This window comes from Zootoca vivipara, chromosome 5 (assembly GCF_965207765.1).
Source record: "Zootoca vivipara chromosome 5, rZooViv2.hap1.1, whole genome shotgun sequence".
Taxonomy (NCBI): domain Eukaryota; kingdom Metazoa; phylum Chordata; class Lepidosauria; order Squamata; family Lacertidae; genus Zootoca; species Zootoca vivipara.
The window spans coordinates 97,173,612-97,187,237 of record NC_142588.1 but is presented as its reverse complement, the minus strand read 5'-3'; the positions used below and the strand labels follow the sequence as shown (position 1 = coordinate 97,187,237).

General features: G+C 46.6%; 1 protein-coding gene across 13 annotated transcripts in view; it reads right to left on the bottom strand.

The window, feature by feature from the left end:
• Nucleotides 1–12,743, bottom strand: part of DLG1 (discs large MAGUK scaffold protein 1) — a 90,803-nt gene extending 78,060 nt beyond the window's left edge. For 11 of the 13 annotated variants that reach the window (XR_015949949.1, XM_060274233.2, XM_060274234.2 and 8 more), the window contains exons 1-3: nucleotides 12,504–12,670; nucleotides 11,991–12,122; nucleotides 10,019–10,185 (exon numbers count right to left, since the gene is read on the bottom strand). Coding sequence is in view for 12 of the 13 variants with exons in the window: in XM_060274233.2 (XP_060130216.1) it covers nucleotides 10,019–10,185; nucleotides 11,991–12,122; nucleotides 12,504–12,522 (318 nt within the window). In the remaining variant the exon portion in view is untranslated. Of the gene's footprint in view, nucleotides 1–4,336; nucleotides 4,431–10,018; nucleotides 10,186–11,990; nucleotides 12,123–12,503 lie in introns of those variants that run through there. The other 2 variants (XM_035134092.3, XM_088669374.1) reach the window with 2 other exon arrangements.
• Between the last annotated feature and the right edge of the window lie 883 nt (nucleotides 12,744–13,626).

Genomic DNA, 13,626 nt, shown 5'->3' with positions numbered 1-13,626 from the left:
ATTTGAAATCAATAAAGCTGGAATAGGCTTACAAAAGATGATGGAAGCAATTCTGGGGCCAGCATTACACTGTAGGTCTCTGTAGGTATGAGAGACTCAAGATGAGACTTCAGTGAAAAAGGTTACAAAGTCACGACAAAGGGCTACAAAGTTTTCAACATTAGGAATGCAAAAGTTTGACATCCATAGAGGATGTTTATACAGCTCTGAAAGTTTTTGTCCTTATTTATTATATCTAGATGCTTTCCTGCCCTGATATTTCTGAGCACGCGAGAGAAAGTTGCATTGCTGCAATAATCTCCTCTAGACACAATGAGGATGCTCACAGCTCCTCTTCCGCCTTTCCACAGAGAATCAGCCACCTGCAAAGGGCCCACAATTCCTTCCTTCCCATTGCTCAAAATGGATGCAACACATCCAACCCTTTCGTTTTCCTCACAGTGGTTCTGTCAGAACAAGACATGCCTTTCGCCAACAGCAGAGGGCAGCATGTCTTCTCTATTCCTGAAAACACTCCAGAACCATAGAATCAGCGAATGGCAGAGATGGGAGGAACCCCCAGGGTCACATCCAGTCCACCTTTCTGCAATGCAGGAAACAGAAACATCTCAACCAAAGGTAGGCACTTTTCAGCTTATTTACATGGTAAATACACTCTGTCCTTTGATAAGGTGTCTTATAAATGAATAAAAAGCACAAAACTTACATTGCAAAGTAAACAGAACAAAACTGCCATAGTGGAAGAATGCAGACCCTTCCTCACAGATTTGTGCCCTAAAACCTCTGAATTGGTGGGCTAGGCCTTTAAGCCAGTGGTGGATGGTGGCCACGGGACCCGGTAGGGCCTCAGGAGGCCACAGACAGTGTGGTGCTTGACTTGCTCTGGGTTTCTCCAACCTCCTTCCATTGCAAAGATACTGCGCACATGTAAGCATTGCAATTGTACAAATGTGTAGCCGTGTAAAACCATGTAAAAAGACAGGATACATATAAAAGAAGAATTGGTTTCCACTGAATCAAACCTGGGACTGTACCTGCAAAGCACATCCTCTTTCCCCAAAGGGCTAACAGATGGAACTTGGGAGTTTAACTTAAGTGTTAGTTTATTATGTGGTTGGTATCCTACAGTCCCCAAGAAACTGCCTCCCTTCTGTTTTTGAGTTGTTAGACATATTATTTATATTAAAAAATGGTGGCCAGTATCTAGTTATAAACTTTAGCTTCAAGATGTGTAAATCTTAGCAAAGGTATAAGATGTTATACTTCAGAAGTAGAGGCGTTGAAAGTGGGGGGGGATGCCAAGGTGGGGTGCTGAGTGTTTCTTGATCAGGAAGATTTGAAAGAGAGACTACCAGTCTTTATACCAGCTACAGTCATCATGGCAAAAATGCAAGTTTATTTTATATGGCAAAGAAACTGCCACAACTCACAATAAAAGGTATGCCCGACACCTTCATTATTTAGCTTCTGAAGAATGCTGAAGACACACCTCTTTTTGAAGCTTTTGACACATGAAATGTCTATTACCCACCTTATTACTATGATTGTAAGTTGTTTAAAACTGTTTTAAATACTGTGTTTTAATGTTATAACCTGCCCTGCAACCTTACGGTGAAGGACAGGTAATAAGGAGCAGTTATAATACTAATGATGAGAGTGATCCCCAACTGTAACATTAGGCTCATTGTAATCAATAGGCAAGTTCCTTCCCAGTGGGTTTTCTCTATGTCTCAGGCTCGCTGTCGCTAAGACATCAGGAAGAGCTACAAGAATGCAAGGCTGCCCTATTACTAAGCTTTTCATTTGCTTCAGGTGTTTATAACAGAATGTGATAAATTAAAACATAGGAATATTAAGAAGGGAAGGCAATCTGAACATTAGATTCCTTCTACGTAATTATATTGGTATTATAAAAACGAGGTATCACTGACAGCTAAAAAAAATCGGCTCCTCACCAATATTAAAAATATCTAAATGGAAGATTCATGTTCAAAGAACAAAGTGCAATATGCTGAAAACCAAAACACACACATGTGAGACAAAGTAAGTTAAAGAAATGTAACTTTAAAACATACAGAATCCTTTTGTAGCATATTTGAACAACTGATTACTTGTAGTAATACAGAGATTGAACTGATGTGATTAAACCATTTATTTGTAATCTTCTTAGAACAGATGGTATTTTTAGTGCCCCAGATGTTAAATTTATGGTTCATATTATGATTACCTGTGAAGCTCTGTTGCTTCAAAAGTGTGAAAATTAAAAAAGGAACAGCATAATCTATCTTCAGTATATTTTATATGCTTTTCTTTTACAAGTTTTTAATTTTGATTCTTTTGAAATGTTGCAATTTTATTAAACAATGGGTTATACATTTCTTAAAATAAATAATACATGACCTGGATGCTTCATTCTGCATGGCAGCAGCTCACATTGCTTGAGACAAGTTTCTAAACCCCAGATCAGCACCCTGTTATACAGAATGAAGTCAAAACCTCTTGGAAGGTTCACTATTAAAGCCCAGAGCTTGGAAGGTCCAGAGAAGTTTTCCCACTCAGGGACTGACACTCTAAATGGACAATGTGCAATGCCAGTTATCTTAATGACATCAACCCTGGATCCAACAAATGCAGCGCTCACTTAAACATTCCCTGAGCTCAAAACAGAACTCTAAGATAAAGCTGTCAGGCAAAAGACGAGACTTCATCTGTTTCTGCCATCAAGGCAAATCCCTTTGAAGGCAACATTTGCGCAAATAGAGAGGAGGCATGAAAGGATGCCTTCATTTTCCTACCATAAGAAAAAATCACAGGCTTTCACATCTATTGCTCTAAAAAGCCATCACCTGTAAACTGCCAAGATACTCTCAATTAAAAGTTGTCAGATTCTATTCTCACATGCAGACTTGATGAAGTAGTTTTAGTTTCATTCCAATGACTGTGCTTGCTGAAGGCAGAATTACGGGGTGGGGATGGGCTTTGAAGAGTCTCACAGGAAGAAAAGGTCTTCACGCCAGATGCGACGAAAGTCCTCTCACTTTCAGTCTTATAACTCTGACCTCTCAATTATTAAAAGCACTAGCAGGGATTTCTGAGGTAAATCAAACCTCCCACTTATCCCTCTAGCCTTTCTTTAAACCCTCTAGCACTTGTGGGTTTTCAAAAATAAAAGAGAGTCCTCTTCCAGCCTAAACGTGACCAGGTACCTATATAGACTTGGGGCTATAAATAAGACTGTTCCTATGTGCGCTCAGATAAGGGTTTCCCTTCACTAGAACCTCCCTTACTGTAAAGCTAGCCTCCTTCCTGAGGTAACTTTATTATCGCTCAGAACCTGTCTCCTCCTTTAGCCCCCCCCTTTCTTGGTGCACTCTCAGCCACAAACTAACCTTTCTCCTCTAAAAGGCAGTTTTGACAGTTTAAGAGTTCCCCACCACCTGGGTTCCTGGGTACCTTAGCTGGAAAATGAAATAGACGATTACTAATGTGACACTTTAAAGATGGATATTTATTGGCTTGAATCTTAATGGTTGCTTTCTGGTAACATTGGTACAAACTTAATTTCACAGGTAACGTTCTTGGTAATCAAATAACAGAATACCTATCCACTACTTCATCTACTCTAAAATCTACCTTCTCCACAACCACCCAAGCTCCCACACAGAAAACCCTCAACCGCCAACTGACATAACTGTTCCCCTTTCCATTTAAAACCCCATGCAGGCCACGCCTCCCATGGAATGTTGCTGCCAGTTAACCAGGAGTCTGGGTTAACCCTTCGATAGGTTGGTTGCGAAACAAAAACATAGCATAACAGTTTCAAATCCGCCACACCAGACCTCTCTCAGCCCACCTCTTGCGGGACCCCCCATTCCACTTCCCCAAGTCAGGACGCTTGGCCGTTTGCAAGCGATGAGGCAGACTGACCATTGTCAAGCACTGGGCAGCATCAGCACAGCTCCTGGACAACATGGAACTTTTGTGTCACAGGGCATTTAAAAAGGGAATCCCTCAGATTAAGATAACCATTAAAAAGGGAAGATTAAAGGTTATGTAAAACTAGCATATGAGTTCAATTCTGAGAGTTCAAGCAAAGCAGCAAGAAGATGCTAGCATTTGTATGCATTCAATACCATAAAGTATTATGGGGAAGAGAAAATACATCCATTTACATGCATTCGTTTTGTGTCCTGCTAAGCAAGCTAAGATATCCCAGAGGAGGCTGAATGACAGGCTTGAAATGAAATTTTCCCTACAAAAAGTTACAAAGCATGGAAGTTAACCCACGGCTTCCCACAAACACAGCCACCAGCCCTGCTGAAACTCCATCTCTTACCTTGGTGGTTACAATGCATAAGCAGTCCATTGCTCCACACAGCCAGTTAGTTTACTTTAAGTCCATTATTTGGCCTGTGGTGGTTTACTGAAAACTGGGGGGGGGATAAGGGGGGAAGATGGAAAAAGAAAGAAAGGGGGGGGGGTCAAAGCATCAAGACCTGTCGCAGGATGCAGCCAAGGAAGAAAGAACCCAATAGGCAGAAACACATGGGAAACAAACAACTGTAGAAGAAGGAGGCTTTTCCAATGTGCTCCAAATTATTCCTGAGGTTGACAATTAACCTGCTTCTTCATGCAATTTGCTCCAGTGCTCCCAGTTCTAAAGATGGCTCAGTGGATGAGATTCAAAGCCGTATTTAATTAAACATATTTTGAATAAACCACTGAATTTAAAAAATATCTCTCTCCCTCCCCAATGAAGCATTCCAGTAAATGAAACAATTTTAGCATCTGGAGTCAGTAAGATAACAGATGGAATATTCCATGTATAATTTTTGAAGGGGTGGGAAGTGAAAACAGAGCTTAGGAAGACAAACAACAAAGCTTGAATTTAACTATTTTTAGCACTTGCCAATCTTGAATGCACTAGATTCCACAGGGTGTGGCTCAAAGGCAGCACCTGCTTGCCTATGGAAGACCCCGATTTCTTTCCAATCCAAAGGGCTCAGGGAGCAGGGCTGAGAAGTCAGTACTAAGCAAGACTCTGCCTAAGACAGCTTCTGCCTATGTCCAAATGCTTCTGGAATTATTATTATTTTTAAGTAAACACTAAAAAGACAAAGCAGGAGCTGCTACAAGCAGACCAACAGCACTCCTGCAAGCTTTGCTGATCACAGTGCAAGACAAAGTCACAATGTACATAAACTGTGTGCTCTATCCAGTAGACCCAGTGAGATTCATGGTCATGGCTAATTTAGGTCCATTCATTTAAAGGGGTCTACTGGGAAGGTAAACAGCGTTTCCGTGTGCTGCTGCGGTTCGCCAGAAGTGGCTTTGTCATGCTGGCCATATGACCTGGAAGCTGTACGCCGGCTCCCTTGGCCAATAACGCCAGATGAGCGCCGCAACCCGAGTCGGTCACGACTGGACCTAATGGTCAGGGGTCCCTTTACCTTACTGTGAGTGGAACTTTGTTGGCAGATGAAGAACCCAAGTGGCTCTGACCCTCTGGGCTACTCTGGCCATCCCCACCGAGGCTGGCAGCCAGGCTGAGCTCTCCTCCTCCCTCCCCTTGCATAGACCACTACCCAGACCCCCATGACCCTGAACGATGGAGAGATCCAGAGTTCACTGTGCAGGAAGGGAGTCCACGTGTGCATCTGCGCTAAGACTACAAAGTTGCTCCACAGGTGTGAGCGGGAGCCCCTCTTAGCAGCACTGACAAAGCGTTAAGTTACCAAACTTAAAGAAACAAGACACAGACTTGAAGGAGGAGGGACACTCAGGAGAGCCTCTCCTCCCCCTTCCTTCTCGAACTTCTGCCTGTTGAATCTTACCCTTTCTAGGTCACCAATCAGCCCAAGAAACAAGGGGGGCACTTTGAATATAGGATCCATTATTAAATCCCGGGATCCTGGACCAGCGCACCTTGCACCTCCAGCAAATCCCTTGCAATTTATAGAACATCAAGCCAGCTCTCCAGACCTCTGCTTCTCCCTGAGAACAAGGCAAGTTCCTGGCTTTACTAACTCTGGTCTTCCAACAAGGTGGAACTCAAATCCATCTAGGTGCATGGGAATTCCTCAATCCTGAGACTGGCAAGCACACACAAACCTCACTGGTCCAATTATGAAACTTTATTAAGAGTATACAATGGGACCTCGGTTTTCAAGTAGCTTAGTTCCCCAGCAACTTAGAAATCAAACACCACAAGTCAGTGTTCTGGTTTGCAAGCTTTGCTTCGGAAGCCAAACGTGCTCCTGAGCTTCCGTTTGTACTGTTGCGCTGCTAATTTGTGTGTCCCCCATCGTAATTAAAAGCTTCCTGCCTTCCCATTGTACTGATGTGCTGCTAATTTGCGCCCCCCCCCCCCATTGTAACTGACGCCTTCCATTTCCGATTGCAGTGTTCTGAAGCGATATTTGGTGCTTTTGTTTTTGCTATTTTTATTTTTTATTTGTGTGGCTTTTTCGTTTTTGTGACTGTGACTTGCTCTTTGTTTTATGGGACTCTGACTTGTGATTTCGTTTTGGTGACTTCTTTTGTGACTAGAACCCAGTTCAGCTACTGATTGATTGTGTGACTTTGGAAATGGATAAAAGACCCCCATCCAAACAATGACTATGATTAGTGCAGGTAACAAAAAAAATTTAATTTAAATTTTTATCATCTACAATACTGTTTTATTTATTTTATAGTACAGTACATTGATATTGTTTTCATTTAATGGATCAATGGTCTTGTTTGATAGTAAAATTCATGTTAAATTGCTGTTTTAGGGGCTGTTTTTAAGTCTGGAATGGATTAATCCATTCTGCATTACTTTCTATGGGAAAACGCACCTTGGTTTTGGAATGCTTTGGTTTTAGAATGGACTTCTGGAACGGATTAAGTTTGGGAACCAAGGTACCATTGTATACAGGGAATTTTGGGGTTGGCCTAATTGGCCAGCGGTTTATAGCCGGGTGGGTGGGGCACAGGGAAATGTCTTGCAAAGGCAGGTGACAGCGTCTAGGACAGGCATCCCCAAACTTCGGCCCTCCAGATGTTTTGGACTACAATTCCCATCTTCCCCGACCACTGGTCCTATTAGCTAGGGATCATGGGAGCTGTAGGCCAAAACATCTGTAGGGCCGCAGTTTGGGGGTGCCTGGTCTAGGATGTGGCTTGTTTTAATAACGTGTAGCCTAAGGCTGGATTTGAAAGAAGGTCCTGCTGCTCCTAGCACTTTTTTGGAAACAGATTGTGTTCCAAAATCCTGCCACATCTGTCTAAGGAGAGGACTATATGTGTATAACCTGGGGTGGGTGAGAAGTTCGCCTTGGATTTCTAATTTGAACTTCCTGAAACAATATGTGAACTGAAATGCATCCTTCTTTCAGAATCCGCACAAAACACATTTTGTGATGTGTTTCCCCAAACGACTATTAAGGGAGTGTAAGACAAATGCTGATATCAGTGAAAAAGACACACAAAACACATTATGTGTCTTGCATGACAGAGAGTTGCACGCATGACAGCTGAGCAGTGCAATGAGCTCTTGGTCCTCCAGGTACAAGTTTCTTCACCTGGAGAAACTGAGAAGGGGTAGACAGATTTGTGGATGAGGCCCCCAAGGACGTGGTAGCAACATGCCACTCCCAGTATGACAGCTCCTCTGCCGTCACAGAGATGGAGGGTCTCAGGGAAGGAAGGGAATTATTCCTTAGAAGGAACTCTTGGAGGATGAAGCACAGCACGCTCACATGCTGAGCATATGCCTTTGGATTTATGACAGGCCAGCACCCAGGCCTGCAGCCACAGTACATTAGGGATAAGTCACAGTGTGATCCTAGAAGCAAAATTTAGGTTGCTAGGTAGAAAGTTGGAATAGGGTACCTCCAAGGTATTTTGCATGTACGGCCAGCGGAACAAGCAGAGCTAAGGGATATCCATGTAGCTTGGTGCTCAAACGCCTTGGTACTCAAACAACTTGGAACCCAAACACTGCAAACTCAGAAGTAAGTGTTCCAGGGTGCGAACTTCCATCGGAAGCCGAACGTGCTCAGTTTTGAGTGTTACGCTTCCGTTTTGAGTGTTACGCTGAGGTCTGTCTGTTTTTGTGGCTCTTTTTGTTTTGTTTTTGTGACTGTGTGGAACCCAGTTCAGCTGATTGATTGTGTGACTGCAGTACATTGTTTATTGCTTTCATTTTATGGATCAATGGTCTAGTTCAATAGCAAAATTCATGTTAAATTGATGTTTTAGGGGTTGTTTTTAAAAGTCTAGAACAGATTAATCCGTTTTGCATTACTTTCTATGGGAAAACGGGCCTTGGTTTCGGAACGCTTTGGTTTTGGAATGGACTTCCGGAACGGATTAAGTTTGAGAACCAAGGTGCCACCGTACAGATGATACAGTGGAAGAGGGAGGAGGTATCCTGGATTCCTATGTGCTGAGAAACATTTGGGGGCAAACCAGGATGTACAAAAGGGAATGGTTCTACTTGAAATTGAAGTTAAAATCAAACTGGAAGTTAATATCAAAAAGGTGGCAGAGCAGCTTTTAAGCTGACCCCTAGAAGAAAGCCTCCAGGGGCTAGTTCAGGAGGAATCCTACATCCTAAAGGCAAAGCACATTTGATCATCCAAGCAGGGAAGGGGTAGGACTAGGCGCAATGAACGTGCAGCAGGAACCAGCTGCCTCTCTAAGAAGGTCTTGAAAGATCATGGGGGCTGTCACTTCCGACATCAAAGAGGACACAGAATCAAAGAAACTAGACACCTCAGAAGGGGTAGACTCCTCCTTGGATCATTCTGAGGGGCAAAACAGAATGCTAAGCTGGAGAGACCCTCAGTTTAATCAATTTTATCACATATAGCATCAGGTGAATATCTCAACTTGAAGATGTTAACCTTTCTTAAGCATCATCCGAGAGTCAATCCTACTCCAATGTGAAACAGAGGCAGGCTGAATAATGGAGACATGCTGAGAGAGACCGGATGGCACAATAAGCCTTCACTACAAACAATAAAATCCAAAAACATATGGGCCTTTGTTTTACAACTTCTTTTCAGATTGCTCACTTCCACCTTTGGCAACACATAGAACATTCCACATCCCTCCATAACCTAATGGGGCAACAGATGACAATGTACTCTTGTGGACATTTCCACTGGAATAGACAAATATTACGTATCGTATATACTCAAGTATAAACCGACCCGAATATAAGCCGAGGCACCTAATTTTACCTCAAAAAACTGGGAAAACCTATTGACTCAAGTATAAGCCGAGGGTGGGAAATGCAGCAGCTACTGGTAAATTTCAAAAATAAAAATAAATACCACCCTATGCCTTTCCCAGCTGTCAGCGGCGGGGTAGGGGGAGAAGCGGCGAGGAAGGATCCCTTCCTCGCCGCTTCTCCCTCCCCGCTGCCTCGCATCGAGCAGGCATAGGACAGGGGTTTGGAGAGTCGCAGCGTTGCAGCGCAGCGCTTCTCTGAACCCCCAGTCCTGTGCCTTTCTCCGCTGCCGCCCGCCTCACTCGAGTATAAGCCGAAGGCGGCTTTTTCAGCACATTTTTTGTGCTGAAAAAGTAGGCATATACTTGAGTATATACAGTACTCTTATCTCTTTACGCCACAAGAGTGTTTTGTAGGTTGATTAAACTGAAGGACAGCAACATTCCTCAAATCCCACCAAGTAGCAAGCTTCATAAGCCTGGGTTCCTCACGTACATGGCCCTAATTCTAGTCACTGAGACACAACTGTTCACTCTTCAATGACTTCTATATGGAGAAACAGGAAGACTGTACAACCTGGAAGAAGTGAGGGAAGGTGGGCACACCCTACCTGAGCCCCATTTCCAATTCTGGTGTTTCCAGCCCAATGCAGATTCCCTGCCACACAAGGATACAAGCTTGGCAACCACCACTCTTTGATTTACTGTCAAACTGACCACATTTCTGTACAGGAGATCTAGATTTAAGAATGGCCATCCCATTGGCTCAAGAGCCAGAGCAAACTTTTTAAAGGCATACCTCTGTGGCTGGGCTAAGGCTGCTTGGCAGTGTTTCAGAAGTCACTGTTGTGCTTGGAAGGCTGGAGAAGTCCCATGTATTCACAGGCTGTACAAATTCAATCTGCTTTGAGCGATCAACACTTTTGGGATTGTCAAGTAAAGTCACTTCATAAAATTCTTGAATATCTGGAGATCGAAAAAATATGGTTCATCACTTGATTTTCAGAATAGATACTGTATGCAGTTGTTGCTTTCTACTTGATCTGCCTTCCACCTTCAATTTATAATCAGATCTCCATCAGAATAAGGGAGCATCTTGTGAACAAAAACACCAGTGTCATATGGCACACACAAAAAGAGATATGCTAACTGTCAGTGGCAGAACTTACAAAGCCTGTAAAGAAAGCACAACTTCAGGATATACTGTACAGCCAATTATACAAGATGGGGGGACAGTAAACTCTCAGAATGAGAAAGCCTTTCCAGGCTTTCTAGCATCTACCCGAGAGTTCCCAACGAACAGAAATGTGAAACTGCTAAGCTTCTAACAGAAAAAATTAACTGTGATCAGCCTCCACACCTGAGGAATGGAAAGCAGCCAGTATAACACGAAAGACTAAAAACATAAGATAGGGGACACCTGGCTTAACAGTTGTGCATGTGAAAAGGATCTAGGGGTCTTTGTAGACCACAGTATTAACATGAGTCAACAGTGTGATGCAACAGCAAAAAACGTTAATGCTATTCTAGGCTGCATCAACAGAAGTTGAGTGTCCAGATCAAGAGAAGTAATTGTCCAACTCTATTCTGCCTTGGTCAGACCCCACCTGGAGTCCAGTGTCCAGTTCTTGGCACCACAATTTAAGAAAGATGTTGACAAGCTGGAACGTGTGCAGGTATCTGAAGAAGTATGCATGCACATGAAAGCTCATACCAATAACAAACTTAGTTGGTCTCTAAAGTGCTACTGGAAGGAATTTTTTTATTTTGTTTTGAGCTGGGTATGTTTAGCCTGGAAAAGAGGAGACTGAGAGGAAATATCTCAAGGGCTGTCATATGGAGGAGGGAACAAGCTGATTTTCTCTTGCTCTGGAGTGCAGGACTCAAATTAATGGTTTCAAGTTACAAGACAGGAGATTCCACCTAAACATCAGGAAGAGCTTCCTGACAGTTAACATTAATATTAATAATTATTTTATTATTATCTGTATGCCACCCATCTGACTAGGGTGCCCCAGCCACTCTGGACGGCTCCCAACAGAATATCAAACATTAAAACTTCCCTAAACAGGACTGCCTTCAGATGTCTACTAAATCAGATAATTGTTTATTTCCTTGACATCTGATGGGAGGGCGTTCCACAGGGCGGGTGCTCTTTGACAATGGAAAGAGGTTGTGGACTCTCCTTCCTTGGAGGTTTTTAAGCCGAGGTTCGGTGGCCAACTGTCATGGATACTTTAGCTAAGATTTCTGCATTGCAGGGGGTTGGACTAAAAGACACTGGGGTCCCATCCAACTCTACAATTCTATGATTCTATTCTATGAAGCAGAAGCATCAGGCTTCTGCAAGGAAAAAGTCTGTCTCACAAACTATGCTCTCCAAGAGCATCAACAGGCAGACAGACAGAGGTGATCTGACTGACATTGTGTACTTTGACAAGATAGCCTACTTCTTCAAAGACCTCTGAGTAAATTTATCAATCATGGATTAAGAGGAGAGGCCCTTTGTGGATTAGGAGATGGCTAAATGGTAGAGAAAGATGGAGTTTTCCAACTGGAGATATAGAAAGTGGAAACTGCCTTTTAAACTTGCTCCTAAAGGATCTGGAGTTAGGAGGTGCAGAGAGGTAGCCAAGTTTGTCTATGACACAGGAACTTGCCAAACTGAGTGTGCTGCAAAAGAAGCAAGACAGCAAATGCAATTCCGTTTCAATGAGCGCCGAGTGATGTCTGCGCAGGAGCCTTCCCCCCGCCGCTGCCCCAATACTCGCCTAGGAGAGCCTGGAAGAGGCTGCTCTGGAAGATGCCGATGACTCTCTCCACGGAGCTCCGCAGCTGCCTCTCGTCCGCCCGGCTCAGCTTGGCGCGGTAGTCCTCCAGAAGGCGCAGGGCTCGCTGCGTGTCTGCAAAAGGGGGCACCGTGGCTGCCATGCAAAAGGGGGCACCTCCTCGCGCCCCTGCCCCGCCCCGCCCCTCGCTGCTGCCTCGCTCGCCCGCGCGGGAGGCGAGAGACCCGGCAGCGCCGCCCGGGCGGACCGCGCTCTGCACGCGCTCAGAGGCTCCCGAGCGGCGCCGCCCACGTGGCTCCTCCTGCAGCTGCTGCCCCGCGAAGGGGCCGCCTCGGAGCCGGGGGAGCAGACGGGGCTCCCTCCCTCCCTCCCTCCCGCCTCCGTCCCTCTGCCCCGGCCCGGGGCGCCGCCGCGGAAAACTTTCCCGGAGGAGGCGGACGGGGCTGCCGGGCGCGCGCGCGCTCGCTCGCTCTCGCCTTCCCTCCGGCTCCTCACCTTGTTTGCGGACGGGCATGGCGGGGCGCGGGACAGCCGCGGGGCCCGCCTCTGCCTCGCCCTCCACGCCGGCCCTTCTCCCCCGCCGGGCGGCCCAGGGGGCTCCTCTGCCCTCCGGCTGCCCCACCTCCAGCGGCGGCTCCGCTCCCGCGCGGCCAACTCCGCGCCGCCTGGGCCTCCCCCTCCTCCTCCGCCGCCGCCTTCTTCCCTCTCCCGCTCCCTCCGGGGGGGCCGCTCCGAAATTCCAAACTTTCCAGGCAAGATGGCGTCGCGGGCCTGGCCGGCGGAGGAGGAGGGCGGGGCAGACACGCCCCGTCGCCGCCCGCCCGCCAATCCGCGGCGTCGCCCGTCGCCCGCTACCTAGGGGGCGGGGCGGAACAGGTGAGAGGCGGACGGAGCCCCGCCCACCGAGTTCTCTGAGGAGAAGCGCGGCAGAGAGGGGCGGGCGGGCGGGCGGCTCCGGCGCCTCGTCCCGCCCAGGGAGCCCCTCGCCCCTCGCCCCGGCCGCCGGGGGGAGCCGAGTCGGGCGGACAGCGAGGGAGGGCTTCCCAAGGCGCTAGTCCTCAGCGGGCGTCAGGCAGCGAGCCCTTCGGGGGTCCCGTCATCGTGTTTGTCAGAAGACCCTTTGGGGAACCTCTTCGCCGCCGGCCTCCCTATTCGGCTGCTGGGCCCGTGGAAAGGGCCAATCCCAGGGGAAAGTGCTCTCCCTGCCTTGCGACGCCCAGGGAGCAGCTGGAGGTCCTTTGTCCTGCCGAAGAGGCGGAAGTTCTGCGGGAAGAGTCCCTTCCATTTCCTCAGCCACACCTTGCCTTGGAAGCAGGACAGGCTCCGTGGGCCTCAGGGGCGAAGAGCTGGAGCTGGGTTCAAATCTCCAAGCCATCTCCACCAGTGGTCAGCAGCATCCCTCTGCAATAGGGGGCTGAGAATGCTGCTGGAATCATGTCAGCGCCCTTGACCCTCTGAAGCAGCCCTGTGTCCCTGCTGTGCGCTAGGATTACCCCACCACCACCCTTGAGGTGAGAGTGGGTTGCTGTCAGTCAGGTTGGGCCATCTCTGCCCAAAGGGAAAGGCAGCCTGCCTCCCACAGGTGCACCCAGCAGTCCTGGACAGAGGTCAGGTGGTG